Raw genomic sequence first — 27,501 nt, forward strand, 5'->3', positions numbered from 1 at the left:
GACGAAGTGAGAGCTGCAGGCTGTAGGGGGAGCGATTTAATGCAACTTTGGTCTCCCTGCATGAAGAAAGCTCAAGAACTTTGGTCTCTCCACCCCAAAAAAGCTCAGCTACTTTGTGCAATGACAATGGGGAGATCACTCCCAGTTTTATTGTACTAGGGGTAGATTGCGGTCTCTATAGAGTTGGACGTACCTGGACTAGATGGAGAGACAGGATGGCAGCCTTGGAACAGCAACTGATTCGGATTTAAGGCATTCATGGCTTGGTCTTTAGCCATCCCCCCGATAAGGGCAGAGCCACCGAAATGCCAGTTTGGTCCCTCAGGGCAGAGGCAGGAGCTGTGCAGGGCGAGGCAAAACCCGCCCGGCCCCTGGTATCACCCTAGCCCTTCCTAGGATGTTGCTGCAGGGAAATGTCCCTGGATGTTGACCAGGAGAGACCCCTCCCAGTCTCAGTAGATCCTCCTGGCAGGGCAGGAAGTCTCCCTCTGTCCCCCCCCCTCCCCAGGGAGCTGTTCTCCCCTTTTCTGTGGGGAAACTGAGGCTGGAGGTGAAGGCTGGCTGACAACAGCCCCCTCCAGCTCCAGAGCCAACACTCGTTCCTTCAGGACGGATAAAAGAAAGGCCTTCTTCACGCAGCACAGTTGAACTATGGAACTCCCTGCCACAGGGATGGCCACCCACTTGGGTGGATTTAAAAGAGAATTAGACAAATTCATGGAGGATCGATCTCTCCCAGTGGCTACTAGCCATGAAGACCATACTCTGCCGATAGTCAGAGGCAGCTTTACTTCTGGATCCTGGTTGCTAGAAACCCTAGGAGGGGAGAGTTGCTCTTGGGTTCGAATCCTGCTTGTGGGTTTCCCATGGGGGCATCTGGGTGGCCACTGTGGGGACAGGAAGCTGGATTTAATGGGCCCCCTTTGGCATGATCCAGAAACAGGGCTCTTCTTTTGCTCTTACATTATTATTATTATTATTATTATTATTATTATTATTGTTATTATTATTATTAATAATAATAATAATAATAATAATACAGTCATACCTCGGGTTCAAGTAGCTTCGGGTCAATCATTTTTGGGTTGCACTCCACGGCGACCCGGAAGTAACGGAGCGCGTTACTTCCAGGTTTTGCCACTCACGCATGCGCAGACTCTCAAAATGACATCAGGCGCATGCGCGGAAGCGGCAAATTGCAACCCGCAGATGCACAGACGTGGGTTGCGTTCACTTCAGGATGCAAACAGGGCTCCAGAACGGATTCCGTTTGCATCCAGAGGTACCACTGTAATAATAATAACAATACCCTGCCCATCTGGCTCGGTTGTCCCAGCCACTCCACGTGTCACAGAGGAGACGGATCTGACCCTGCCCCTCTCCTTCCCCTCCTCTGTCCCTGCAGGACATTCCCTGAAGCAGCCGCAACTCAACTACTCCGACTTCTTCCCGGACTATTTCTCCTTGGCGGAAAAACCCCCGGCCGAATTCTGCCTCTCTCCGGACGGCAACACAGAGTCCATCTCCATTGATCTGCTGCAGAAGAAGGGTGAGGCCCCGGCAGCATCTGTGGGGTGCCAGGCAGGGAAGTGGGGCTGAGCAAAGGGCTTGGGGGCTCAGTTTGAGTGGCGATTGACAGACAACACCCCAAAAGTGTCCCCAAAGTGCACGAGGAGCCCAGATGAAGGAAGGAGAGTGTGGGGAGGAGGGGGCTACCTGCTGGGCGCCGGATCAGGGGCTGGGGGGCTCCTCCTGCATGCACGTTTCTTGCCGTGTCCCAATGACAAGGACCTGGGAGAGACCAGGGTTCAAATTTCCTCTCAGCACATGAAGCTCACACCTTGGGCCAGTCGCTGCCTCTCCCAGCCCAGCCTGCCTCGCAGGGTTGTTGTTGAGGAAGAGGTTGTAAACAAAAATCTGCTCTTTCCCCTTATGGGGTATCCAAGAGCCCATATAGAGGTTCCCCATCGGTAGGAGAAAATAACAGGCCAACCAGAGAATATTGAGAAGCAAAGCAGCTAGTAAGCCTGATCTTTATTGATCTGTTACAACAGGGTCCTCACTCACCACACGCAGGAGGAGGAGGAACCCAGAACAATGGCACGCAAGGCCTTATATAGACATTTTAAATTCCCTGCCCTGGAGCTCAAGACCACCCCCCAAATACATCATACATACATCACAGAAGGGGTGTAACCCAAGACCACCCCCTACATACCTACATCACAGAAAGGGTGGTCTACAGCAGAAATCTGAGTGCTTTGTTTACCTCCTGTTTGGCAGGTTACCTGTCACTTGACTGGATTGCCTGGGGAGCCTGGCCAGTCTTTTGTAATGATAAATACTTAGTTCCTGAGCCAGGTCACAGGCTCACACCCTATTCATATCTTAAATGTGCCGTTAAGACAGAATTTGTAAGGAAAGAGACAATGGGGAGGTTTCCCACTTTGACCTTGCAGAGAAAACATTTGGTCAGTTTGGGAATCAAAATGGTTTCAGGTCGGTCTTCCTGTGCTGATCTATGTACGTACTTGGTTGGTACACTTAGGAACATTTAACATATATCTAAGACCTCACAATTCCTGTCACAAGGGGGAGCACCTCCTTGAGCTCCTGGGAGAAAGAGATGAGAAACAAATAAATGAGTAAAATTATAATCTCTCCCCCTGCCTCCCACTTCAGCTACCGGCAGTTGTGGGAGATGGCCTGTGTGGGGAGAGTTAGCGCTCCAGCGCATGGGCCAAATCCCAGCACAGAACAAGTCTTTGGGAAATTTATCCGAGTGGCCCATCTTTGCATGTTCCAGATGGCAGCAGCCTCGCTTGGGCACTGAAGCTCTTGAACACTTTTGGGGGCTGAGCCTCGCCCCCAATCTGGACTCTCTCTCTCCCCTACTCAAGTGTAGGGGATAGGCGGGCCGCCTCTTCCATTGCAACTGGGCAGGAATTCCTGCTGGCTCCTGGAACCAGGATTCTCCCAGAGTTCTCAAAGATAATAGAAGCAGCAGGATGACACCCTCAGATCTTCAGGTTTCCTGCATTTCAGGGGGGCGAGGGACACACCAGACGGAGCTCTGCAATTCTAGGATTCTTGGAGTTTTCTCCAAGAAGGAAACTTCTGGGGGTGGACTTCCTGGGACCTTCTCTGCCGTGTGGGGCAGGCGAGGGATGCATGGTGAGGGTCCTCACCCACCTGCCCTCTTTTCCCGCCCCCCAGGTCTCGTCAAGGCGATCAACATGGCTGTGGATTTGATTGTGGCGCATTTTGGGACCAGCAGGGATCCTGGAGTGAAGGTGAGCCCCAAAGTTCCTCCTTTTCTCCCTCTGCCTCCCCTCCCCTTCCTTGGATCTAGGTCACCAGGAGCAGCCAGGATCCTCCAGGGGCCCCCAGAGCCCTTCCCTGCCTTTCAAGACATTGCCACCACCATCGCTGGCCCGCCACCCCCCAGTCCCTGTCCCTTTAGCGCAAGTAGGAAGAGCCTGTCCTGGATCAGGCCAACGGCCCACCTAGTCCAGCATCCTCTTCTCACAGTTGTCCGTGGGGAACCTGGGGGAATGTTCAGGGATGCAGGAGAGGATATACTGTCTGATTATATCCTTTTCCAACTTGTGTTAACAAGTTCCACAATTTAGCAGAGTAACATTCCCCCTTTTAAACTCGGAGCAGATGCGTTTGCTCAGGCTCGCTAAAGCCTCTATAATAACTGCTCTGGTATTTCCCCCTTATTCCCTCATAAAAGATAAGACACGGCACAGTCTTCTATAAAAGTATAAAAAGGTTTACTCACACATCATTCTGCTCACAATCGGATCCCAGAAGCCTTAGCTTAGCTTAGAAAAGTAACATATGTCTGGAAACTACAGTGGTGCCTCGCAAGACGAAAAGAATCCGTTCCGTGAGTCTCTTCGTCTAGTGGTTTTTTCGTCTTGCGAAGCAAGCCCATTAGCGGATTAGCGGATTAGCGCTATTAGCGGTTTAGCGGCTATTAGCAGCTATTAAAGGCTTAAGGGATTAGCGGATTAGCTGCTAAAAGGCTATTAGCAGCTTAGTGCCTTAGAAAAAGGGGGTGGGGAGTGAAAAAAAAACCCCAGGAATCGCAAGACATTTTCGTCTTGCGAAGCAAGCCCATAGAGAAATTCGTCCTGCGAAGCACCTCCAAAGCGGAAAACCCTTTCGTCTAGCGGGTTTTCCGTCTTGCGAGGCATTCGTCTTGCGGGGCACCACTGTATCTCATAAGGAGACAGTCCCTCTGGAAGCCAAGAGAGCATCTTTGGCTAAGCAGATGCTGCTGCTTCGATGCATGTAGTGAAAGAGAGAAAAGATGGCTGCCCTGCCCTGTGCTTCTGTCATTACCTGCACAGGTGAGGCCACGCCCACCTCTCGTCACATGCAGAGGAAGTCTGTCCCAGCCCAGAAGGAAACAGGAAGTTGACCTGCTGGCTGGACAAACATTCCTCCCCATGTATAAACATGTTCACTCTAGGAAAGTTGTACTTGACTGCTCTTGTGTTTCACATCCCATTGAACCAGCAAGCAGGATTCAAATCCAGGGTGTTCTCTTAACCCTCTTTTAAGGCCATCACTGCCTCCAGTGGGAGGGAGTTCCATAGCTTCACTCTGTGTTGCATGAAGCAGTTGTTCCTGCTGGCAAAGTGCTTCCTTTTCTCCCTCCCGAGTCTTCCAACACTCAGCTTCGTTAATGATCAGGAGAGCGGTGGGCAAGCGGGGAGACGAGGCCAGGGGGGGTCGCATGGTTTGCCAGGTCCCAGGTCAGCTCCCAAAGAGGAGCCCTTTGTGAGTCAGGATCTGGACCCCTCCCTCTCCTTGAGAAGAAGCCTTTCTTGCAGCAATCCTGGGCAAATCTTCATAGGAAAACCTGGCAGGAGACTAGGAAGCCAAGCCTATTGAATCCCAGGCTGTGGGTGCAAGGGGACTCGGCAGAATCTTGAAAAAGAAAACAGTCATACCTCTTGTTACGTTTGCTTCAGGTTGCGCGTTTTCAGGTTGCGTCCCATGGCAACCCGGAAGTACCGGAAAGGGTTACTTCTGGGTTTCGCCACTCGCTCATGCACAGACACGCAAAATGACGTCATGCGCATGTGCAGAAGCAGCGAATCACGACCCATGCATGTGCAGACACAGGGTGTGTTCCTTTCAGGTTGCGAACGGGGATCCGGAACGGATTTCGTTTGCAACCAGAGGTACCACTGTACTGTAGCTCCCTCAGGGAGTTGGATATGTTTAGCCTGGGGAAGAGGAGACTGAAGGTGGGACAACACACAGCAGGGGAAATGCTATAAACAAATCAGAAATTAGATTGTTATAACAAAAGGGGGGGAAACCCTATGGAAAAACATGTATAAAAATTCTCTGCTCTGTGGCGCCATCTGGTGTTGCATGTTTATAGCACATTCAAACAGTTGTGTCTTTGCTGAGTCCTGAGAGGAGATCTCAGGGGCTGTCAGAGGGAAGATGGAGCCAGCTTCTTTTCTCCTGCTCCGTATGGTAGCACCAGAACCAATGTGGTGGACTTTCCTCCACTGGAGGTTTTTAAAACAGAGCTGGCTGGCCATCTGTCAGAGATGCTTCAGCTGCGATTCCTGCACTGCAGGGGGTTGGGCTTGAGGACCAGATAGATCAGTCGGTAGAGCATGCGACTTAATCTCAGGGTCAAGGGTTCGAGCTCTGCCTTGGCCCAGAGATTCCTGCGATGCAGGGGGTTGGCCTAGATGACCCTGGGGGCTCTTCCACTTCTGCAATTCTGTTATTTGATGACCAGCACCCTCTGCCAGTTGGAAATGTGTCTTGCAGCCGGAGGGTTTTGTTTCCCAGAGACGGGCATGTTTGGCAAGGGAGCCTCGCCTGTTCCTGGAAAGGCTGAGACATCTGCAGCCGCGTGACTCTGCCCTGTTCCTCAAACTCCCTCCCGGCTCCAGCTCCCCCCCCCCCCGCCCCTCCCTGCCAGGGTTTATGTCTCGCTTATTTATAGTAATCCTGAGGATTTGCAGCCAAGACAGGTCACAGCCTTGAGCGTCCCTTAACGCTGCGGAGCTTGAGGCTTCTGCAGTTTGGTCTGGGCCGAGTTCAAGTCTGGTTTCGCCTTAATCTTACTGCTCTAATCCATCTTATCTGGTGGGGGCGGAAACCCTGACCGGGGGTGGGGGGGAGAGCTTGCAAGGAGACGCAAGGAATCGAGCACACTGACCAAGCAGGCTGGGCGGGGGGCGTTGCTCCAGATCCCCTTGACTCATTGCGTGGCCTCGGCCAAGTCACTGCTCAAAGTTTCTGCTTGCCAAAGGGAAAGGATGGGGCCTCCTCTGCAGGGGTGTTGTGAGTCATCGGGGAAAGTGCTCTGGGGTGTATCTGTGGGAATGTTCAGGGATGCAGGAGAGGATATACTGTTTGATTATAGCCTTTCCAACTTGTGTTAACAAGTTCCACAATTTAGCAGAGTAACATCCCCCTTTTTAAACTCGCAGCGGATGCTTTTGCTCAGGCTCGCTAAAGCCTCTATAATAATTGTTCTGATATTTCCCCCTTATTCCCTCATAAAAGATAAGACACGACACAGTCTTCTATAAAAGTATAAAAAGAGTTTACTCACATATCATTCTGTTCACAATTGGATCCCAGAAGGCAGACTTAGCTTAGAAAAGTAACATATACCTGGAAACTATCTCATAAGGAGACAGTCCCTTTGTCCTCTTTTGGCTGGAGCATCATTAGAGAGCATCAAACCGGATGAATTTGAGCCTGGTCAGATTTATTGACCTGCCTAGTGCAGGAACACTTTGTCTCTCTGACTCTTGCTCACCTTTAAACCAGAGATCATAGAATCACAGAATCACAGAATTGGGAGGGAGCCCTAATTCACCTCTAGTTCAACCTGCAGCAGTGAGTTCCGCAGGCTTAGGTTGGAAGGTCAAACAAGACTACAGCCAAGAAATTGAAGCAAACCAGCGGTCGGAAGGCCTGATCTTTATTGCAACAAAATTCCAAACTACAACATAGAAGAAGCGGAGAGTAGCCCCAAACAGTGGGTTATGTCAGTTTTTAAAAGTTTCCCATAATACATTTCCAGAAGCATCATCAAGACATCACAGAGATGTCACAGAAAAGGTGTGGTCTCAGGTAGAACCTGAGATCCAGGCATGCCCAAGTCACTCAAATATAGTCTTTCAGTCCATCAAGGTACAAAGGAAAGCATTTAGGGTTCCCTGGTCCCTGAGTCAAGTCAAATAAACCCCTTTGTCTTATCTGGGCTTCTTCCCACTATGGGACTTTAAAAGGGGGCTAAGAGAACACCCTGAGTTCAAATCCTGCTTGCTGCTGTTCCTTAAATTTATTTATTTTATTATCTTCTGCATAGCCACATTCATTTAGTTTGCTCATTTAATTATCTGCTTTAAATATATACTCTTATGAAACTGCAGGTTATTTCAATAATCCTGCTAATGCTTTTATCTGTTCACAATTTATCCGTAAATATTCAAGACCTAAACCATTTCCATTCTTTTATAAAAACTCGTTATCTTGATTTCTTATTCTTACGGTAAGTTTCACCATTTCTGCATATTCCATAAGTTTTGTATCCATTCTTCCTTTACTGGGACTTCTGCTTCTTTCCACTTTGGGGCAAGTAGCATTCTTGCTGCTGTGGTAGCACACACAAATAAATTTCTATACAATTTAGGTAGTTCTGTCCCTATGATTCCCCAAAGAAAAGCTTCTGTTTTCAGTGTTTTCTGTGTTTCAGTGTTTTTTTTAATAAAAGTTATTTTGAACATCCTTTTCAATTCATTGTATATCATTTCCCGATAAACTTTTTTTTTAAAAAAATATTTTATTAATTTTCCAAAAACAACAAAAAGTAAAAAACAACAATACATATTCAAACATAGAAAAAAATAGAGTTAACTTCCCCCTATTCCTTTCCATGGTTCTATTGTTTATCATCATACCATATGTCCATTTAAAATTATAAAAATCATTTAATTATAAAATCATTAAAATTAGTTATTGTCCAGCCATAATGTCTTTACAAGTATTTTTAAAATCCTGCTAATGTATTAACCTGTGTACACTGCTTCTATAGATATGCAGTAAAGTCCTTCTAATCTTCTTTAAATTCATTGTCATCTCTTCCTCTTAATTTCAAAGTCAATTTTGCCATTTCAGCATATTCCATTCATTTCATTTGCCAGTCTTCTTTAGCTGAGACACGTTTCCCAGTAAGCTTTAACCTTCCTACCAGACCACCCCATAGGGTCAAAAGAATCTTCTTCCTCTGCCGTCCTCTGACTCTCTCCCCTCCTTTCGCAGGCCAAACTGGGGAACAGCTCCGTCAGCCCCAACGTGGGGCACCTCATCCTGAAGTACCTGTGCCCGGCCATCCGGGACGTGCTGAGCGACGGGCTCAAGGCCTACGTCCTGGACGTCATCATCGGCCAGAGGAGGAACATCCCCTGGAGCGTGGTGGAGGCCTCCACCCAGCTGGGTATGCTGATTGGGGGTCCCGGGGGGCGGTGGCGGAGCAAGGCCAGGTGGTACCTGGTGCAGAAAAGTTCTGGTCACCACCCCACACGTTGAAATATATATATTTTTTAATAAAATGTATAGACCACTTTGTAAAAAACAAACAAAAACAAACTTCAAAGCAGTTTACAAAAAAGATAAAACATGCAAACGAAGAAAAATATTCAACATACAAAATTTAAAAGACTAAAACAGATTGGAAATTATTTCAAAGTGTAAGCATTTGAGCAGGTTTGTCTGGACAAGAATGCTTTAAAGCAGATGCCAGATGGACTACAGTACAGGGGCTTTCCTGACCTCAAGAGGCAGGGAGTTCCAGAGGGCAGGCAGTTGGCACACTAAGCAGCTGGCCTCTCACAGGGATCATGGGGCACCTGCAGTTGTGCCAGTTCCACCGATCAAAGCTTTCCAGTAAACACATCAAGGGGGATTCATCTGTTCCAACCTTGGTTTTACGTGGTTTAAATAACGACATGGTACTTTAAAGGCATGTTGGAAACAGCTTTGGCTTGAATGTGATCAAGCCGGGGGGGGGGGGGGTATATGTTTGAAGAAACCTCCAAGATCACAAGAGGAGGAGGAGGAGGTGGCAAAGGCTTATTTAAAAGATCCCAGCCGGGCCCTGACTGGCGTTACGGGTTAAAACCAGCAACTTGGGGCAAGAGAGAGACTTTCCAATGTTTGAATCCTGAAGCCGGAATCCCTTTGGGCCGTTTTCAGGCTCATGATCGCTTCATCGATGACTATTTATTTCAAGATTTTTGCAAAAGAAAACACCAACCTCAAAGTGATTTACAGAAAAAGTTTAAACAATAAACAGATGAGAAAAATTAGCAGAAACTATTGAAGACTTTCAAAAAGTTGAAATAGCAATAAGCTGAAAACAGATTAAAACTGCCTCTTTGGGATGTTGTGTTGCGATAGCTGCCTTGCAGGGGGTTGGGCTAGATGACCCTGGGGTCCCCTCCAAGGCTGCCCTTCTGTGACTCTCCCGTTCCTCCCCAGGCCCCTCCACCAAGGTCCTGCATGGCCTCTGCAGCAAAGTCAGCCAATACCCGGAGCTCACCAGCCACTCCATGCGCTTCAACGCCTTCATCCTCGGCCTCCTCAAGTAAGCGCTGCTTCCGCCTTCTCACGCCAGCCCTTTGGGGTGGGCCCACGGGGGGCAGGCGGGGGGGGGGGAGAATGTGAGGGAAACGAGCAAATCTCCAGGGCGCTACCCCCTACAATAAAACTAAACACTCCCAAAGTCTGTGGTTTACCTGTGGTTTCTGCATTGCAGGGGTTGGGCCAGATGACCTTTGGGGGTCCCTTGCGACTCCACAAATATGTGATTCCAAGGGAGGAAGGTGAGGGGCTCCATGGAGCCCCCCTCCACCCCTTGGCTGCTGCCTCATAGGAGACTTTTGTGCTTTAAAGCCAGGCCTGGAGACGTGGGGGAACCTCCATCTCTCCATGAGAGAGCCTTTTCTGCCACCTCACAAACCGGAACGCAAGTCTGATTCTTGCATAACTTTCTGGCCAGCCAAAACTCCCATGGGGGCCTTTTCCCACACTGCTGGTCCCCACATGGCAGCGGGGCTTTCCTTGGGGGCGACGCCAGAAACTCCTGCCATCAGCCTGCCTTGCTTCTGAGTTTGGCAGCTGGGGTGTCCTTCCTGCCAGGCCCACACTTGTGGGTCCTGGACATGAGACTGACTGACTCTCAGCCTCTCTCTCTCTCTCTGCTTTCTCCTCCCACAGCATCCGGTCCCTGGAGTTCTGGTTTAACCACCTCTACAACCACGAAGGTAAGAAGAGGGGGCTGGGAGGTGGGAGTACACAGGTGGCCTGCATTCAAGGTAGTGGCTGGGATCTTGGCCGATGGCCGGAAGGAAGATTCTGCAGAGCTGCCCACCTTGAGTCGAGCGCCTTGCCAGGGGAAGCAGGAAAGCGTCCCGGCCAGGTCCGAGTAATGGGGCCAGATGAGCCACAGAGAATCAGTCTCGTACTGGCATTGTGAAGGGTGCTTTGAGCATTTTGGGGGTGAGCGGAACTGGGGAGGGAGCCAGGCACCCGTTCTCTGCAGCTCCCCCAGGAGGCAGGGATGGGCACCAACTTGCATGCCTTTAAAAGAGGATCAGGCCCGTTTGTGGAGGCAGCGGTGTAGCAGGAGTTGCCAGGGACCAGGGCAGGGAAGCCACTGATGCTGCAGGAGTGCCCCCTCAGAGCCAGGCAGGGCTATGATGCACCACCCACCTGCCCGCCTGTGCTGTGGGGGGGGGGCTCCTTTTCTCTCTTGGAATATCTGATGCCATGAGACCTACCCTGTTTTCCCGAAAATAAGACAGTGTCTTATATTAACTTTTGCTCCCAAAGATGTGCTAGGTCTTATTTTAAGGGGATCTCTTATTTTTCCATGAAGAAGAATACGGTACACATTTATTGTCTAATTGGGAGTCAGCCAGACTCCGTCAGGGCAGAGCCAGCAGCAGGCGGCAGCTTGACCTGGCGGCAGCGAGGGCTCTCTGATTTAAAGGGACCTCGCATTGCCTGAACAGCTCCGGCTGCGCAGCGGCCAGTCAGTGAGCTGCGCGACGGCCCCCACCACTACGGTCCAGAGGAGTCAGACGCCGCACGGTAGCTTGGGGGGGGCTTATATTCCGGGGAGGTCTTATTTTCGGGGGGATGCCTTATGCCCTGTTTCCCCAAAAGAAAACTTACTTCCAGTTTTGCCTCTCGCTGTAAAATAAGACCTAGCTCATCTTTGGGAGCAAAAAATAATATAAGACACTGTCTTATTTTCGGGGAAACAGGGTATTACAGCGAGAGGCAAAACCGGAAGTAGGTCTTATATTTGGGGATGTCTTATTTTCGGGGAAACAGGGTAGGAGAAAGGCTTTGGTTTTTTCGGTAAACGTTAATTTGAGCATCTTTTTAAATTCATGGTATATAAGTTCCCAGAAGCTCCTTATTTATGTTTCACAACTCCACCACATGTGGACTGAGTGACACCCGCGGTTCTCCCTCTCGCTGTCTCCCTCTCCCTGCAGACATTGTCCAGGCGCACTACCAGCCGGTGGGCTTCCTCTCGCTGTCGCACGGCGTGTGCCAGGGCCTCTTTGAGGAGCTCCTCCTCCTCCTCCAGCCCCTCTCGCTGCTCCCCTTCAGCCTGGACCTCCTCTTTGAGCACCACCTGCTGCAGATGGGCAAGGAGCAGCAGCAGCAGAAGGAGATGCTCCGCGTCCAGCAGGGCCTGGTCCTCTCGGCCCACTCCACCCTCCAGCTGATGAGGAGCCGGGGGGCAGCAGCAGCCATGGGGGCCGGCGGGGGCGGCACCAGCAGCACCACCAGCAGCAGCCTGGAGAGGAGCGTCAGCGGCTGGGCGGCGGCGGCGGAGCAGGACCACGGCCGAGAGAGCCATGGGGGACCCCCGGTGAAGGCAGCAGAAGAAAGGGTCAAAGGCGAGGGGGCCCCATCGGTGGCGCGCCCCGAGAGGGAAGCAGAGTCGGAGCGGTGGAAGGGGCCCCCCGAGCCCAAGAAAGACAAGCAGGCCAGCTGGTGGTACCAGCTGATGCAGAGCTCCCAGGTCTACATCGAAGGGTCGGCGGAAGGGGCTCGCTTGGCCCGCTACGAGCGCAGGAAGAAGGGGGTGGCGGGGGGGACGCCCCGGCCGGCCGAGCCCAAGAAGGGGCCTCCTCCGCGGGAGGGGGTGGTGGAAGGGGCGGAGGCCTGCCCCATCGCGGAGGTACCCCTCCAAGACAGACCCCCGGCGGACGTAGCAGCAACAGGGACTGAGCCTCAGTGGAAGGCAGAGACGCCCCCTGCCCGGGAGGCAGCGAAGGAGAAGACCCTCCGGCCGTTCTGGATGGGCAGCCCCCCAGACTCGGTGCTGACTGAACTGAAGCACACCAGGGAGAAGGACGCGGCGCCAGCCCCAAACCAGGGGGGTCCCCAGGAGGACAACGGCACCCCCAAGTGGGGTCACCTCTTTGGTTCCCGAAAGGCGTCCAAGGAGCCCAAGCAGGCCAACCGGTAGGTGGGGTGGGGGCAGCAACCTGGGGGTGCAGGAGGGTGCTGGTGGTTTGGGTGCACCCTAGAGCGGCATGGGGTGGGCAGAGACCCCAAAGGCTGGGAATAGGAGGAGGGGGGGGTCTCCGTGGCACTTTGACCTCCGGCTTTTTGCAAAGAAGGTGCCACTGGCCTGGAGGTCTTTGAGTTGATAGTACAGTGCTCCCTTGGTTCTTAAACTTAATCCGTTCCGGAAGTCTGTTCCAAAACCAAAGCATTCCAAAACCAAGGCGCGCTGCTTTCCCATAGAAAGTAATGCAAAATGAATTAATCCAGACTTTTAAAAACAACCCCTAAAACAGCAATATAACATGAATTTTACAATCTAATGAGACCATTAATTCATAAAATGAAAGCAATAAACAATTTACTGCAGTCACACAATCCATCAATCAGTAGCTGAACTGAGTTCAACACAGTCACACACAAAAACCAAAGAGCCGCAAAAACAAAAACACAAAATAAATAGTAAAAAAATAGACAGACCTCAGCATAGCACTCAAAACAGAAGCGTAACACTCAAAACGGAGCACGTTCGGCTTCCAAAAAAAGTTCGCAAACCGGAACACTTACTTCCAGGTTTGCAGTGTTTGGGTTCTAAGCTGTTTGAGTACCAAGGCGTTTGAGAACCAATCTGAGATTGTGGGGTGCAGAAAGGGAGCCCCAAGAACACTGCCCCCTCCCCACTGTGCCAATACCTCTGGCAATAATGACGAGGCTGAAACAAAGGAGGAAGTAGGGTGAATGTCGCTCCAAACAAGGGCACAGTCTGCTCTTCTTTTCTCTGGTGTGTTTATCTCCCGCTTCTCCTTCAAGGAGGCAGCCATTGCTTTCCGCCTTCCTCTTTTATCCTCACAACAACCCTGAGAGGTAGGCTCGGCTGCCCTGAGGTCACCCAGCAAGCTGCGTGGCTGAGGGGGGATTTGCACCCTGCTCTCTCCCAGGTCCTAGTCCAGCGCTCTCACCACTGCGCCACATTGCCGCTTGTCCTTCGAAGGAGCCCGATTGCTGCCCTGGCACCGCCCTGGGATGGCAATGGCCCCCCAAGGGCAGCCTCCCTCCCTGCAGCTGCTCTCCGGAGCCGTCCCAGTTCAGGGCTGCTGGTGCAAAGGCCGGGGGGGGGGCAGACCCAGGTGTATCTTTTGCACCTGGGACATTTCAGAGTGGAAACTGAAAAGAAGGTTAAGCAGGCAAAGGTGGGAATGCTTAAAACTACAGATGTTTCTGTGTCTTCATCAAGCAGCACTGGATTAAGACCTTCAAAGGCCCTCAGCACATAAAAGATTTCGTTGCCCCCCCCCCATATATCTAATTCAAAATACAAACAAGAACAAACCCTCAAATAAAATTTTACTTTTCGAAATGAAACAAAACCTACAGTGAGATGGAAAATAATGTTCATTTCCGTGCATTTGTATTTGAAAACTTTTCTCTTGCTTGTTGTTTATGAATAGATGTTATTAGGATTTATGCAGGGAAATACAAAACTTAATATCATATCTCTGGGGTTTTTGGTCCAAATCAAAATATTGATTTGGATTCAATAAAACTCATAGAGAAAAAGAAATGCAGGAAATATAGAAAGACAGAGAGGGAGATAAAGAAGAAATAGACAAGAGATTTAAAAGGTGGGAGAATAATAAAGTTCAAAAGTTAAAGAACTTCCGATTCTTCATTTGACTGCTGCATATAAGCAATACAGTCATACCTCATGTTGTGTCCGCTTCAGGTTGCGTTTTTTCGGGTTGCGGACTGCCGAAACCTGAACGTACCAGAACAGGTTACTTCCGGGTTCTGGCAGTCACGCATGCGCAGAAGCGCTACATTGCGCTTTGTAGAAGCACAGAAGCGCAACTTGAGCATGCACAGACACGCAAACACGGGTTTCGAATGCTGCGGGTTGCAAATGTGCATCCTGCACAGAGCACGTTCGCAATCCGAGCATCCAGTGTATTCACATCCCTACAAAGCTACTTTCTATAAGCAAATATTATCTTCCATCCTCAAATCCAAATGCCATTATTTCAAAACATCTATGAGAAGTTTCCAATCTCCCATAAATGTTAAGAGTGACTTTTCTCTGCTTAAGCATGCCGGTTTTCCCATCTCAGCCATCCTCCCATTGCTGGTAGTGACGAGTCCTTCCATCTCTGTGCATATAAAAGTCTCGCCCCTGGAATTGAAGCAAAGCTCCAGAGAACTTTTCTAACTGTATAGCTGGAAGTCCCACTTCCGGTGAGCTCAGGCAGTGTGCTAGGAGCCTCTTCTCTGCACTCCTGCTGGAAGAGATAGTTGGGTGGCACTTATGGCGGCTAGGAAGCATTTCCTCCTACTTTTTCTAATTGCTAAGCCTGTGCCCAGATCCTCAAAACTAACCTTATGTCACACATCCGCTTCTGTACTTAGTAGAGATGAGGCACCTAGTCTGCCTTGTTGCAGAGTTCTTCTGTTGGGATTTTTAATGTACAGCAATTGTGACCATTAATGTTGAAAATCTGGCAATGGGAAATTTCTGTGGTGCCGCCTTCCTTTGATGACCCAAGCACAAGATTCTTTTGCTGAATGCTTAATCCAGCCCTGCTTTCCAGGCTGAACCCACAGGGTATGGCGCGCTGAACCCCGATATTTCCCCAACAGCTGCCTCTCGCGTTATTTCTGTCGTTCTCTGATCCGCCTACTGGTCTTGACTTCCTTCTCCCCTTCCAGGCTGCCCTCTGGCTGGCTGAGCCTGGACCGCTCCGTGCTGCAGCTGATGGCACAGACAGTGGGGGCCACGGTGTGGAGAGAAGCTTCCTCGGAGCCTGAGCGGCTGGCGCCGGACCCTAACCCTCCCGCACATCCCAAGCAGCCACTGCCGGACAGGGGAGGCTCCCCCGAGACACCATGGTGAGGGGTACTGCGGGGCAACAGGGGGTTGGGGTGGGGGCAGCCACAGGGCTGGGGGGCCAGGGTCTGTCTCAAGGATGCTCAAGCTAGAAGTGTTGGTGCTGACCTTGAAAGCCCTAAACGGCCTCGGTCCAGTATACCTGAAGGAGCGTCTCCACCCCCATCGTTCTGCCCGGACACTGAGGTCCAGCGCCTTCTGGTGGTTCTCTCCCTGCGAGAAGCCAAGTTACAGGGAACCAGGCAGAGGGCCTTCTCGGTAGTGGCACCCACCCTGTGGAACGCCCTCCAACCAGACGCCAAAGAAATAAGCAACTATCTGACTTTTGGAAGGCAACTGAAGGCAGCTCTGTTCAGGGAGTTTTTAATGTTTGATTCTATTTTTTATATTCTGTTGGGAGCCGCCCAGAGTGGCTGGGAAAACCCAGCCAGATTGGCAGGGTATAAATAATTGATTATTGTTGTTGTTGCAGGGCATAAATAATCAATTGTTTGTCAGTGTTTGAAAAAAGAAAAGGTTCTGACCTCCTTTTTGCTCCTTTGCCTAGTCCTCAGACCTTATTTGGCACAAAGAGTCCTTAAGAAAGAGTACTTTGCCGAATGCTGCTTTTATCCTTAAAAAGTCTTCTTCTCCAGCCACGACCGACAGCTTTTATAAACACCAAACGCAACCAGCTTTCTACCCTCCAACCAACCCACCCCCAACACTAACACTGACCCCTCTATATATACGAGTATAATTTGGTGAACGGTTGCATGAGTCATTGTAGGTCGCTGACTCCGGCTGACTTAGTTCTTTTAGCATTCAAGAAACAGCAGCCAATATTTTAGCCGTGACTTTGTTGTTGTTGTTCCTCCTCCCTCACGACCCCCTCCTTCCCTCCGCAGCGAGGTCAAGGCCCTCTGCCACCACATTGCCACGGAGGCCGGGCAGCTGAGCTTCCAGAAGGGCGACGTCCTGCGCGTGGTGGGCAAGGTGGACGCCGACTGGCTGCGCTGCAGGCGAGGGGCAGAGAGCGGCTTGGTGCCCATCATGTACGTCACCCACATGGAGGACGAGGACTACTGACGGGGGCCGGGGGCGGCCGGGGAAGCCCAGAGAAGCACAGACCCACGGAGCCCGGCCGTGCCCCCCCAACAAGACAGTGTGGGGCGCACAGGCGCCTGATCCCGTCTCCCAATCTCCTCGCTGTGAAGGAATCTCAGAAATCACTGCTGCTCTCCGCCTCCGCCCCCGTCCTGCCAGGGGTCTCCTGTTGCCAAGTGTCATTGCTCTGCATGCTCCTCTCCTCTCTCGCCCCCTTCCCCCCCCCCCAACAAGGAACTCTTCATCTGCTTCGCCTCCGGGGCTTGTCCGGCATAGACCTTTGGCCGCCAGGACTGCCGCTTTGTGTTGCAGGGGGTGGACTGGATGGCCCTTGGAGGCCCCCCTTCCTAAATAGGGCGGTGCAGCCAACCCCCAGCATGCATTGCTCCACCTCCATCTCCGGGTGGGGGGGCGCTTTCCTGCAAGCTGCCCCCGGTGGCGGCAGGGGGCATTGCAGGCGGCCCTGCCCTAGACATGCCCCCTCTAGAACTGTGTGCTAACATATATTAACACCCCCGTTGCATCTTGTGGCCCTCGCCACACCGCAGGGGCAGCCGGTGGGAAGGGACCTGTGCCCCGGGGAAGGGGCATCTAGCTTCAGAGGGAGGGAGGGAGGGGGTGGGTGGGTCCCCCCCGAGGGAAAATAATCCCGCCCATGTGTCTGTGTGTCTGTGTAGTGGTTTGGTAGGGGTCCACAGCCATTCTGTGTTAGAAGTAGGCTCGACGGTGGGCAAGGCCCACAAAGGGGAACCAAGGGTGGTGGGCAGAGGGCGGCCCTTCCAGCCGCAAGGGGCTGTCCCCCCCCCCACAGGGTCCAGGGTCCTGACCCAGCAGCAGAAGGGCACTGCTGGGGTCCCCAGAGGACATCCAGGCGGTGCTGGTGAAACTGCCTGCCCGTGTCTGTAACAGGGTGGGTGGGAGAAGGGTTTTCTCTGGGGTTAGGGGCTCCTCGCCATTCTCCCTTTCCGTTGGGGGGTGGGGCGGGATGGGGGTCCTGGTCTCCCGTGTCTCCCCCCCCCCCCCCCGTGTAGCCAGAGGGCAGTGTTATTGCCAAGACCAGCTAGTCGGTCGGTCAGTATTGAGGGGCTGGGCTGGGGGGTCCCGCCTTGCCCTCCCCCCAAGGGGTGGCTGCTGTTGCGAAGTCAGAGGCTCCTGCGGAAAAAGGCGCCATGTTTAATTTCTACTTCCGGCGTTAGAACAGGGTGTCTCGCCTTTATTTATTTCTTTATTTATGACGCATATTAATAAAAAAAGGTGCTGATTAAAGAGCTCCTCTCCGCTGCAGAGACGGTCGATACACCCACCCACTTCCTGCGCAGGGACCTCAGGATTGGGACCCCCCCCCCCCGATGGACTCTGAAGCCAGGAGGGGAGGAAAGCTATGGGCTGGCTCCTCCACCTGGCGGAGCCTGCAGGGAAGTTCTGGATATTTCAGGCCTTGACGCAACTCCTTGAGGTGCTAGAATAAAAGATTAATTGGAGATCCATTGGAGGATAGAGAAAAATAAGGTTGAAGACAAAAAGGAGGGACAAAGTGGGTTGGGGGGCAGCAGCAGCTGCCCTTTGCCCAGCACCCAAGTGATGCCCTTGGCGTAGAATCAGAGAGTCGTAGAGTTAGAGGGACCGTCAGAGGTCCTCTAGCCCAGCCCCTGCAAGGCAGGGATCTCAACTCCAGAATCCATGATGGATGGCCACCCAACCTCTGCCTGAAAACCTCCAAGGGAGGAGAGGCCCCCACCGTCCGAAAGAGACTCTTCCACAGTCCAACAGCTCTTGTTGTCAGAAAGTAAGAGGGGAAAAGAAAGTCTTCCTCCATTTTGGGGGGGGGGGCAAAACCAATGTTTCTTCCCCCATCCCGAGTTGTGGAAGAAGCAACTCTTGACCAGTGCTTCTGGAGCAGACTTCAGGAAGAATCAGAGAGACTTCTGCTGTGATTTCTGTGTTGCAGGAGGGTTGGGCTACATGACGCCCCCAGCTTTCAGATCCCATGGTTGTGATTCTCCCGTCCCCTTCCCCTCTCCTTCTCCTCTCCAGGGTGCTCTGGTCCAGGGCGTCAAAGGTGAGCTGGCCATAGGTGTGGCCAAACTGGAGCATGCTCTGGTTGGTATTATCTAAGTCTTATAGATGCCCTGTAGGCCTCAGCCCCACATGCCACATTCCCCTCTCCCAAACTGCGTGGGACGGACCCTCTTCTTAAGACTGCCTTGCACCCGGTCATTTCAGGCTGCCTGGCCCAGGGTGGTCCTCTCCCAGAGAGGCAGCTGGTCTGGCAAGAGGAAGGCTGGTGGGTGAAAAGGCTTCTCCAAAGGGTGTTTCTGGGCTTCCCAGAACCTGGGACCTTCCTGAGAAACAGACCCCATAGATTCAAAGAGCTGGGGGGACCAGAAGGCTGTCGGGTCCACACACCCCCAGTCCAGAATAGGGAGCTGCCCGTCCACTGGCATCCTTTCATCCCCCCACCCAAAAAAAGTCCCACCATGGATCCTTGGTCTGAGGAAGAGGGGGAGTTGAAGGGGGTCCTCTTCCATCCTGGCTGTCGGTTTCCCTTCCTTGCACCACACACACAAAACAAGGGGGCAGAAGTGGCTCCTGGAGGGGGGGGAGTCCCAGAGAGGGCGGGGCATCATGGCTGCCCATCCAGCACCTGCTTCTCCAGGGTGCTCTGGCCCAGGGCATCAAAGGTGAGCTGGCCGTAGGTGTGGCCAAACTGGAACTTGTAACCTGCAATGAGACACAACGAGGCCTGAATGGAGAAAGGGGGCACCTTCGCTGCCATTCCTGCCTTTCGGGGTTGGGCTGGATGAGCCTTGGAGGTCCCTTCCAACTCTGCCATGCCCGCCGCTGCCTCTTCCCCCAGACCAGCATTTGAGGAAGAGTGGCAAGCGCTTTCAGGAAGCTGGAGCAGAAGGGGAGACCCCTCCAGGCCTGCAGAGCCTCTCAACATTTCTCCAGTGAAAATAGGGACGTCCCATTCCATAAGGGTCATTTGACTATTTATACCCCACCCATCTGACTGGGTTGCCCCAGACACTCTAGGCAGATTCCAACATATATAAAAACAGAATAAAACATCAAACATTTTAAAAACCTTCCCTATACAGGATTGCCTTCAGATGGCTCGGGGGTCAGATAACTCCATAGAAAGGTAAAGGGACCCCTGACTATTAGTGACCGACTCTGGGGTTGTGGCGCTCATCTCGCTTTACTGGCCGAGGGAGTCGGCATACAGCTTCCGGGTCGTGTGGCAAGCAGGACTAAGCCGCTTCTGGCCAACCAGAGCAGCGCACTGAAACGCCGTTTACCTTCCCGCCGGAGTGGTACCTATTGATCTACTTGCACTTTGACGTGCTTTTGAACTGGTGGTATCCCCACCCAAACAATGCCATGCAGCCGTGGGGCAGCCAGCTGGCCTAGATCAACCCCTCATCTGGGGCACCTCATCACAGCTTTGAAAGGTCTATAAAGTTTACCTCTCCCTGCAATGAGCATATTTTGAAGAAGACCCCCCCCCCATCCTAGCAGATGTGAGGTTCCATAAGAACAAAAGGAGAGTGCTGGATCCGGCCAATGGCGCATCCACTCCACCCTCCCTCTCTCACAGGGGCCAACCAGATGCCCGTCATGGGAAACCCACAAGCAGGATTCGAGCCCAAGAGCAGCCCTCTCCTCCTCTGTGGAGGCAAGAGCCTAGTCCTCATGGCAGCGGCCCTGGAAGAATTTTCCTCCCTGGACTGGTCCAAGCCTTTGTGGCAGCTCCTCTTCCTCAGGTGTCTCCACGGTCAAGCCAGGTCTCCGTGGGTTGCAGCACCCAGGGAGGAGGAGAGCGTGAACAGGTGGGGCAGCCCCCCAGCTCACCTGGAACGTAGCCCCTGTAGTGGGGCAGGAGGCCCGTGTCTGTGGGGTAGGTCTTTGTCAGCGGAGGGAGGGCATCACCACCTTTCTGGGCATCGCAGCTGCTTCCAGAAGGCCCTTGCCTCTGCCTCCATCGCATCCGGTCGAACTCTGCCAGAGCCCGGCGGGTGATGACGGGGTAGCTTGCCCCAATCAGATACTGGGCGCGAGGGATGAATCCCGTGAAGCCTGCGTTGCAGGAGTTGAGAGACTTAGACCCACCACCGAAGCCCACCCCCCCCTCCAGAGCTGGTGGGGTGTGTTGTTATTGTTTTACAACATAAAAACACAAAACTGTAACTGAATACTAAAAAGACTACACCTCTCCAGTCATATTTAAAAGGCCATGGATTGTTTCATCAGCCCAAGGCCTTGTTATAGAGGAAAGTCTGCACCTGGCATCTAAAGATCTGCAAGGAAGGTGCCCTGGGGAGAGCTTCCGAGAAATGGAGCCAAATGTGACCTCCGGTGAGTAACCTCCTGGTTGCCAAGTATCAGCTGAGGGGCTTGAAGGCTCCTCCCAGTTGCAAGGAGAGAGCCTTTCAAATTGGGCACCAGATGCCCGCCCCACGGGGTTTCCTTCCACTTGAGAGCTCCCAGTCAGAGTCCCCGAGAGCAGCCAATCCCTGCCCAAGGCAGCAGGTTTTGAACTCGGACCCTTTGGCCAGAGGTCTTCCTTTGCAGCCCCACCCACCTGTCCAACTGGCGGTGTGCAGGCCAAGCGAGATTCTGATCCAGCCCTGATCCAAGGGCTAAATGTGACCTTGAAAGCATTGCTCCATTTACTTTACAGGGGCTTGTTCTGTTTTTTGAAGGATGAAAATAGCAACAGGTGGGGGGGGGTGGTGGAGAATGAGCAAGGTCACGCTACACCTGGAGGGGAAGGTACCCCTAACCCGCCCCCCCCCCCGCCCCCACATCTGCCAGAGGTGCTTCTTGCATTGGGAGAAGATTCCTCAGCCTGGATGGGGGCAGGTGAGCCTCACCTGAGATGAAGTGCCTCTGTGGGTTGCTGTCTTCCAGAGAGTAGGGCGATCCCTGGGGCCGGAAGGCATAGCGAGACACATATGGGGCGGCAGCTTTTGACACGGCGGCCAGGGGGGTCTTGCACTTGAGGCTCTGTGGGCACCAGGAGGGTCAGAGTCAGGCCCAGGCAGGCGTCTCTTTGCTGATTTTATTAAAACCCTTTGCAGCCACTTTCCATTTCAAAGAAACACCAAGGCATAGGAGACGGGGAAGGAGGGGGGACTTTAAGGCCCCTCCCCAGATAGAGATAGATAGATAGATAGATAGATAGATAGATAGATAGATAGATAGATAGATAGATAGATAGATATAGATTCAAGGGTAAGGGCAACCTGGGAGCCTCACAGACATGGCCCTAGCAGATTCAAGAGGGATGTGGGGGCCCCAGACCTTGCTACCCACTTATCTATTCACTTACTAATTTTTAAAAACAATTATATACTGCTTGATCGTAAAGAAGAAAGCCTTAAAGCAGTATATGAACAGACAAGCCAAGAAAATGGGGGGGGGGGAGGAATGCAACAATAGTGTCAAAAGAGTTAAAATGCTAAAAACAGATTAAAATGCACACCAACTTTCTAAGCATCTGAATAAGCTTGCCTAAACAAGAATGTTCTCTGCAGATGCCTCATAGGGGCCAGACAAGGCACCTGCTCGGAATCAAGAGGCGGGGAGTTCCAAAGTGCAGGTGTCAAGTTCTTATGAATATGGAGCGGGCATTATGTGGCACCTGCGGTGGTGCCCATTCCGCCAATCGAAGGGGCCGAGTCTATACCCTCCAGCATTTCTCTGATGAAAATCAGGGGCATACTAAGGAACAGCGGAATATTTTGGGATCAAATCAGAAACCGGGACGGCTTCTCTAAATCGAGGATGTCCCTGGAAAAGAGGGACACTTGGGGGGGGGCTATCTGTGATTGATTGATTGATTGATTGATTGATTGAATGAATGAATGAATTTATATACCGCCCTATACCTGGAGGTCTCAGGGCAGTTCACAGAAAAGATCACAATATATAAAATCAAAATAAGAACAATAACTCAATAACACCCTCCCCCGAAAAGAGCCACATTTTTTTGTGCATGTGGGGGGGGGGAGGCAACCTCATAGGTAAACTGGTCCCAAGTTGCAAATGAGATGCATGTGCTGGAAGACCAGTCAGCAGCCCCCTGACCCATTGGAGACCCTGGAGAGGTGATGCCAGTCAGTCTAGGCCAGAGGGTGCCCACCTGGTGCCCTCCAGGTGTGTGGGGCTTCTGGAGTTCAAAACACCAGTGACGGTGCTTCTTTCTAAATTTGGGCCTGCATACAAGTGTTAGCACATGCGAATCTCATGCAGGTTTTTTTTTTTGGGTGACATGTAAGTGCCCCCTCCCGGCTGCCACACTTGCCCACGAAAGGGCTTGACCCTCAGGTGTGCCACGTACGTGAGACTCCGGCTTGGTGTCCTTTGGAGACTCCCCTCCGGCCGCCTTCCAGGCCTCCCGCTGCCCAGCTCCCCTCAGCAGCTGCCGGGCAAACTCGCTCCTGGCCTCCTTGCAGATCTCGCTGTAGGTCTTGGCAAAGTGGTTTTGGGCCCGAGGGATGAATCCTGCCAGGACACAAGACGTGTTTGAGCAGCCCAGGCAGCATAGGGTGAAGGGGGGAGAGTGTCGGGGGGGGGTGAGATGGAAGAGGAGGGGGCTTGGGTCAGGTGTGGAGGAAGGGCAAAGCAGCTGGCAGGGTTGGCAAGCAGAGTAAGTCAGGGAGGCAGCCCCTAGCATTTAATCTTATTGTCTCCCAAGACAGACGGACACTCACTCTGAGACCTGCTGATTAAGATACAAGTAGCCTCAAGGAAAATATGCAGCCTCCTCGTGAGCAAGAGAGCTCAACACCTTCCCCCTGAGAAAGGAAGCTCTCCAGTGCCCCGGCCACGTTTTCCTGGCCTTGGGGGGTGTTCTGGGGTGGACCAGAGCATGTGCCCCATTCTCTGCTTTGCTTTATCTATGAATATGCCTGAGGGACTGACCAAGACTTCAGCCCGAGCTACGGGCGGGAAGAGTTGCTGGCACCTCCGGCCCTTGTCTCTCTCTGGCCCTCGGGCTGCTTATTTCTTAAAATTTGCGCACTCCTTGTTTGTACAAAAGCAGCGACCTCAAAGGGGCTTACGGAAAAGATAAAGCAATAAAATAATCAATGAGAAAAATTAACGACAGAATTACAAAGGACTAAAAACAGATTAAGGACTCGGCTGCATTAGTAGGGAAACAGGTATTTGAACGTGCTATATACACGCAACACCAGATGGTGCCAGAGAGCAGGAAATTTTAAAACACAGTTTTCCATAGATTTTTTTCCTTTTGATAAAACGATCTGTTTCCTGACTTATTTATAGTGTTTTCCTCCTCTGTTTAGATCCACCCTAATACTCTCGTCAACTTTCTAAGCATCTGGCTAGGCTCTTCTCGGGGCTTCTTCCCACTTAACTTTAACCCCATAGAGAGATTTCTGGTAAGCTTTAAAGCTCTGTGTCCAAGCTGTGTTCTTTGTTTCCCCCTGGAATTTCCCCCGCCAAAACCCGCTCTTTAAAGCAGAAGCACAACCAAGAAAAACCTGGGTTTTGCCCTCCTTACCCCTCGCTCCGATTCAGTGGAAAAAGGGCTTTCCAGGGGAAAGTGCAGAGGAGAGTTAAGTGGGCATACGCCCTAAACAAAAATCGTTTTTAGCAGGAGTCAAGAACAGTACAGTGAAACCTCCTGCCTGGTTTTTCCATCCCACCCTTCCTCCCAGAGGAGACCAGGGTGGTAATCCGGGGCCTGCCCTCCATCCCCCCGGGGGCCACAGCCATCTGCCTCTGGCCCCTTTGAGCCTCCCCTGCCCTGCCAGCCGCTGCTGCAGCCCAGACCTGACTGAGGGGACCTCCTGCGCGCGCTCTCTCTCCCCGGAGTTTACCTGTGTAACCTGGGATGGTTCTGCAGCCAAGCAGGGGGAGCTCTCCTCCGCTCTCGTTCTGCTCCGGAGGCTCCTCTGTGTCTCTGGGGGAGCAGTTGGGCTGCAGGAGCAGCCGGCCAGAGTGATCCCCCTCGGGGCTAGTGAGCAGCTGCGAGGTCAGTTTCCCATAAGTCTGGCCCAGCATGAACTTGTAACGGGGGCAGTACCCGCCATAGCTGCAAGGGGGGAAGGGAGGGCGTCAGGGGCAGGGGAACGTGTCAGTCATGGAACACAAGTATGTGGGACAAGAAGCTACAGTCAGAGCTGGATATGGAACAGCTGATTGGTTCAAAACTGGGAAAGGAGTACGACAAGGCTGTATTTTGTCTCCCTGCTTATTTAACTTATATGCAGAATTCATCATGCGAAAGGCTGGGCTAGATGAATCACAAGCCGGAATTAAGATCGCTGGAAGATATATCAACTAACTCAGATATGCAGATGACACAACCTTGATGGCAGAAAGTGAGGAGGAATTAAGGAACCTTTTAATGAGGGTGAAAGAGGAGAGCGCAAAATATGGTCTGAAGCTCAGCATCAAAAAAACGAAGATCATGGCCACTGGTCCCATCACCTCCTGGCAAATAGAAGGGGAAGAAATGGAGGCAGTGAGAGATTTTACTTTCTAAGGCTCCATGATCACTGCAGATGGTGACAGCAGTCACGAAATTACTTTGGCCACCTCAGGAGAAGAGAAGACTCCCTGGAAAAGACCCTGATGTTGGGAAAGATGGAGGGCCCAAGGAGAAGGGGATGACAGAGGATGAGATGGCTGGACAGTGTTCTTGGAGCTACCAGCATGAGTTTGACCAAACTGCGGGAGGCAGTGGAAGACAGGAGGACCTGGCGTGCTCTGGTCCAGGGGGTCACGAAGAGGCAGACACGACTAAACAACAACAAAACACAAGACTGTCGCTGGATCAGGCCAAGGTCCCATCTAGCCCTGCATCCTGTTCGGTTCCTGGGTGACCCTCCCCTCCCCAGGTTTCCTGCCGGGTTGCTATAGCAGCTGCTGTACACAGAGAGGGTAGCGAGAGAAGCGCAGCCTGGTGGAGCTGCGCGGACGAGGAAAGGGGGGGGGGAGAGAAGGGTTGCTGTGCTGCCAGCCCCCCCCCCCCGCATTGTGATTCCTTCCCCCACCGAGCAGAAATCCTGCCAAAGGGGACCCTTTCCCTCTCCTGGTGTCAAGAAGAAGCCGAGAGAGCTCAGGACACCTGCGCACCGATTCCACACACCTAGACATAGGTGCCAACTCCCTGGGTGCCCAAGCACCCACGAACCGGCTGCAACCTCTGCACTTACCCGGGGATGTAGTGCGGCTCCGGGGTCATCAGAATCTGGCTAGCCTTGGGGGCGAAAACTGTGGCCATGACCCGTGTCGGCTCTCCGTGTCTGCCCAGGAGGGAGCGCAGAGCCAGGACGGAAAGTGCTCGCGGTGTGATCTGGAAGGGCAGGAGGCGGAGAGGTGGAGCCTGTGCCCAGGGAAACTTGAAGCGCAGAGAAACACAGCCGGCCTGCCAGGCAGAGGGACAACAAGCAACACCCCCCCCCCCTCCAACTTGGAGGGAGGAGGAGGAGGAGAAAGGGCAGCAGGGGAGTCTCCTCGGCCCCTTGGTCTTTGCTCACTTCAGCTCAGGCGCAGCAACTGCTGGAGATGTGTGGAAGGGGAACGGGCGGCGGCACACAGTGGGCAAGGTGCCAGGTAGGGCTCTGAGTGCCCACTACCCCAGCCAACTGGACCCTGGACTCCTCCTATGGTCCTGGGCAGAAGGATGCTGATTAAAATGCCCTCTGTTCTCACGCTGAGCCTTTTCAAGGGAAAACAGGCAGTGCCAGGGAGCTGTCTGGCACAGCCACCTCCGAACAGCAAATCTTGGGCAAGCAAGGGGGTGGCTTGGCCTGGCTCCATCCTGGCCGAGTGGGAGGATTGGAACCCTGGTCTCTCCCAGGTCTGGGCCCCACACTCTAACCACTACACTCCGACCCTTCCCCTTCTCTCTCTCCCTCTAACTCCCCACTACCACCACTGTTATGTACTGAGTTGAATAGGATCCAAAATGCAGCAGTCTGATCGGTCCTAGAACAACAGGATCCAGAATGCAGCAGTCTGATTGGTCCACAGGAGGCACCCAATCCAGCTCCAGATGGAAGGGAATCTGCAACTTGATTGGCCTACAGGAGAATCCCGGAATTAGCCAATCTCGTGGGGCCCATTGTGTAAATAATGTACATAAGGCAAACATTCTGGGGGAACTTCCATTCCTCCTCACCACTATGAGCTGAATAAAGAGCATGAAGTCCACTCTCGACTCCGAGTATATTTCAACCACCCAGCCTGGCTACTTTCCATAGGTGCGGCACAAGCTGTGCCCCATGGGCTCCTTCCCGACTTAGGGACCATTTCCACTCGGGACCAGTCTCAGGGTCTTTCCAGGCTGGGACCTTGGAGGGCACCTCCCTTGGGCTCAGTTGGGCAGCGTGCCCAACCCGGCTACCTACCTGAACCCTCCTTGTGGTTTGGAAACTCAAGGGTGGATGGATGCATTCTGACCCCTGCAGACCAAACTAATGCAGCGGCGGCGGGGGGGGGGGGGGGCGGGCGGGAATAACGTGGGGGAAATAATGTGCTTTAAATGGGTAGCAGGTTCACAAAGCAAGGAATGTTGGACTGCTCTGTGCCCAAGGCCAGCAATGTCACATTGGGAGCAGCCAGCAGGATTTATATATATATATTTTAAATCATTTTTATTGATTTTCCAATAGAAAACATCCAATTAAATATCCGATCATAATACTTCAATTAAAAACTAAAAAACTAAATAAAAAAGATCAAATTATAGTCCAAATCATATTTATTAATTTCTTGGGGCTCCCCACGGTCTGGATCTCTGGAGCATCTCTCCGCATCTTAGTCCTGCTTCTCCTTGTCGTTTCCATATTTTCCACATCTCGATATTAACGCTTGATCATTTTTTGTCCCTGGGTCCAGGATTCTCATTCATGTCAAACACCATATATTTTCATCGTCCAAATACAACTTTGTTAATATAAAAT

General features: G+C 52.3%; 2 protein-coding genes and 1 long non-coding RNA gene across 5 annotated transcripts in view; 1 reads left to right on the top strand and 2 right to left on the bottom strand.

Moving 5' to 3' along the window:
- RUSC2 (RUN and SH3 domain containing 2) overlaps nt 1–17,821 on the top strand; it is a 40,768-nt gene extending 22,947 nt beyond the window's left edge. For all 3 annotated transcript variants that reach the window (XM_083402618.1, XM_083402620.1, XM_083402619.1), the window contains 8 exons: nt 1,406–1,549; nt 3,217–3,293; nt 8,323–8,497; nt 9,541–9,646; nt 10,279–10,325; nt 11,568–12,549; nt 15,292–15,471; nt 16,357–17,821. In XM_083402618.1, coding sequence (XP_083258744.1) covers nt 1,406–1,549; nt 3,217–3,293; nt 8,323–8,497; nt 9,541–9,646; nt 10,279–10,325; nt 11,568–12,549; nt 15,292–15,471; nt 16,357–16,537 — 1,892 coding nt within the window. In that variant the 3' untranslated portion in view covers nt 16,538–17,821. The remainder of the gene's footprint in view (nt 1–1,405; nt 1,550–3,216; nt 3,294–8,322; nt 8,498–9,540; nt 9,647–10,278; nt 10,326–11,567; nt 12,550–15,291; nt 15,472–16,356) is intronic.
- Nucleotides 1–27,501, bottom strand: part of LOC310659616 — a 169,785-nt gene that overhangs the window by 135,047 nt on the left and 7,237 nt on the right. The gene's annotated exons all lie outside the window — the stretch shown is intronic.
- Nucleotides 17,728–26,316, bottom strand: CIMIP2B (ciliary microtubule inner protein 2B). The gene is made up of 6 exons (XM_083403172.1): nt 25,750–26,316; nt 24,409–24,623; nt 22,902–23,065; nt 21,433–21,565; nt 20,411–20,635; nt 17,728–19,276 (listed from the first exon to the last, which is right to left on the bottom strand). The coding sequence occupies exons 1-6, from the start codon at nt 25,815–25,817 to the stop codon at nt 19,179–19,181; spliced, it is 903 nt and encodes a 300-aa protein (XP_083259298.1). The 5' UTR covers nt 25,818–26,316; the 3' UTR covers nt 17,728–19,178.

The sequence above is a fragment of the Podarcis tiliguerta genome (assembly GCF_965153285.1).
Source record: "Podarcis tiliguerta genome assembly, chromosome: 11".
Lineage (NCBI taxonomy): Eukaryota > Metazoa > Chordata > Lepidosauria > Squamata > Lacertidae > Podarcis > Podarcis tiliguerta.

What these genes read in the sequence shown, in the direction of transcription:
- CIMIP2B (XM_083403172.1), bottom strand. Translation starts at nt 25,817, where the DNA reads ATGGCCACAGTTTTCGCCCCCAAGGCTAGCCAGATTCTGATGACCCCG. An exon ending in GAGCCGCACTACATCCCCGG is followed by an intron (nt 24,624 to 25,749) that starts GTAAGTGCAGAG and finishes CCCCCCTTGCAG; the next exon opens with CTATGGCGGGTACTGCCCCC. An exon ending in ACACCAAGCCGGAGTCTCAC is followed by an intron (nt 21,566 to 22,901) that starts GTACGTGGCACA and finishes TGGTGCCCACAG; the next exon opens with AGCCTCAAGTGCAAGACCCC.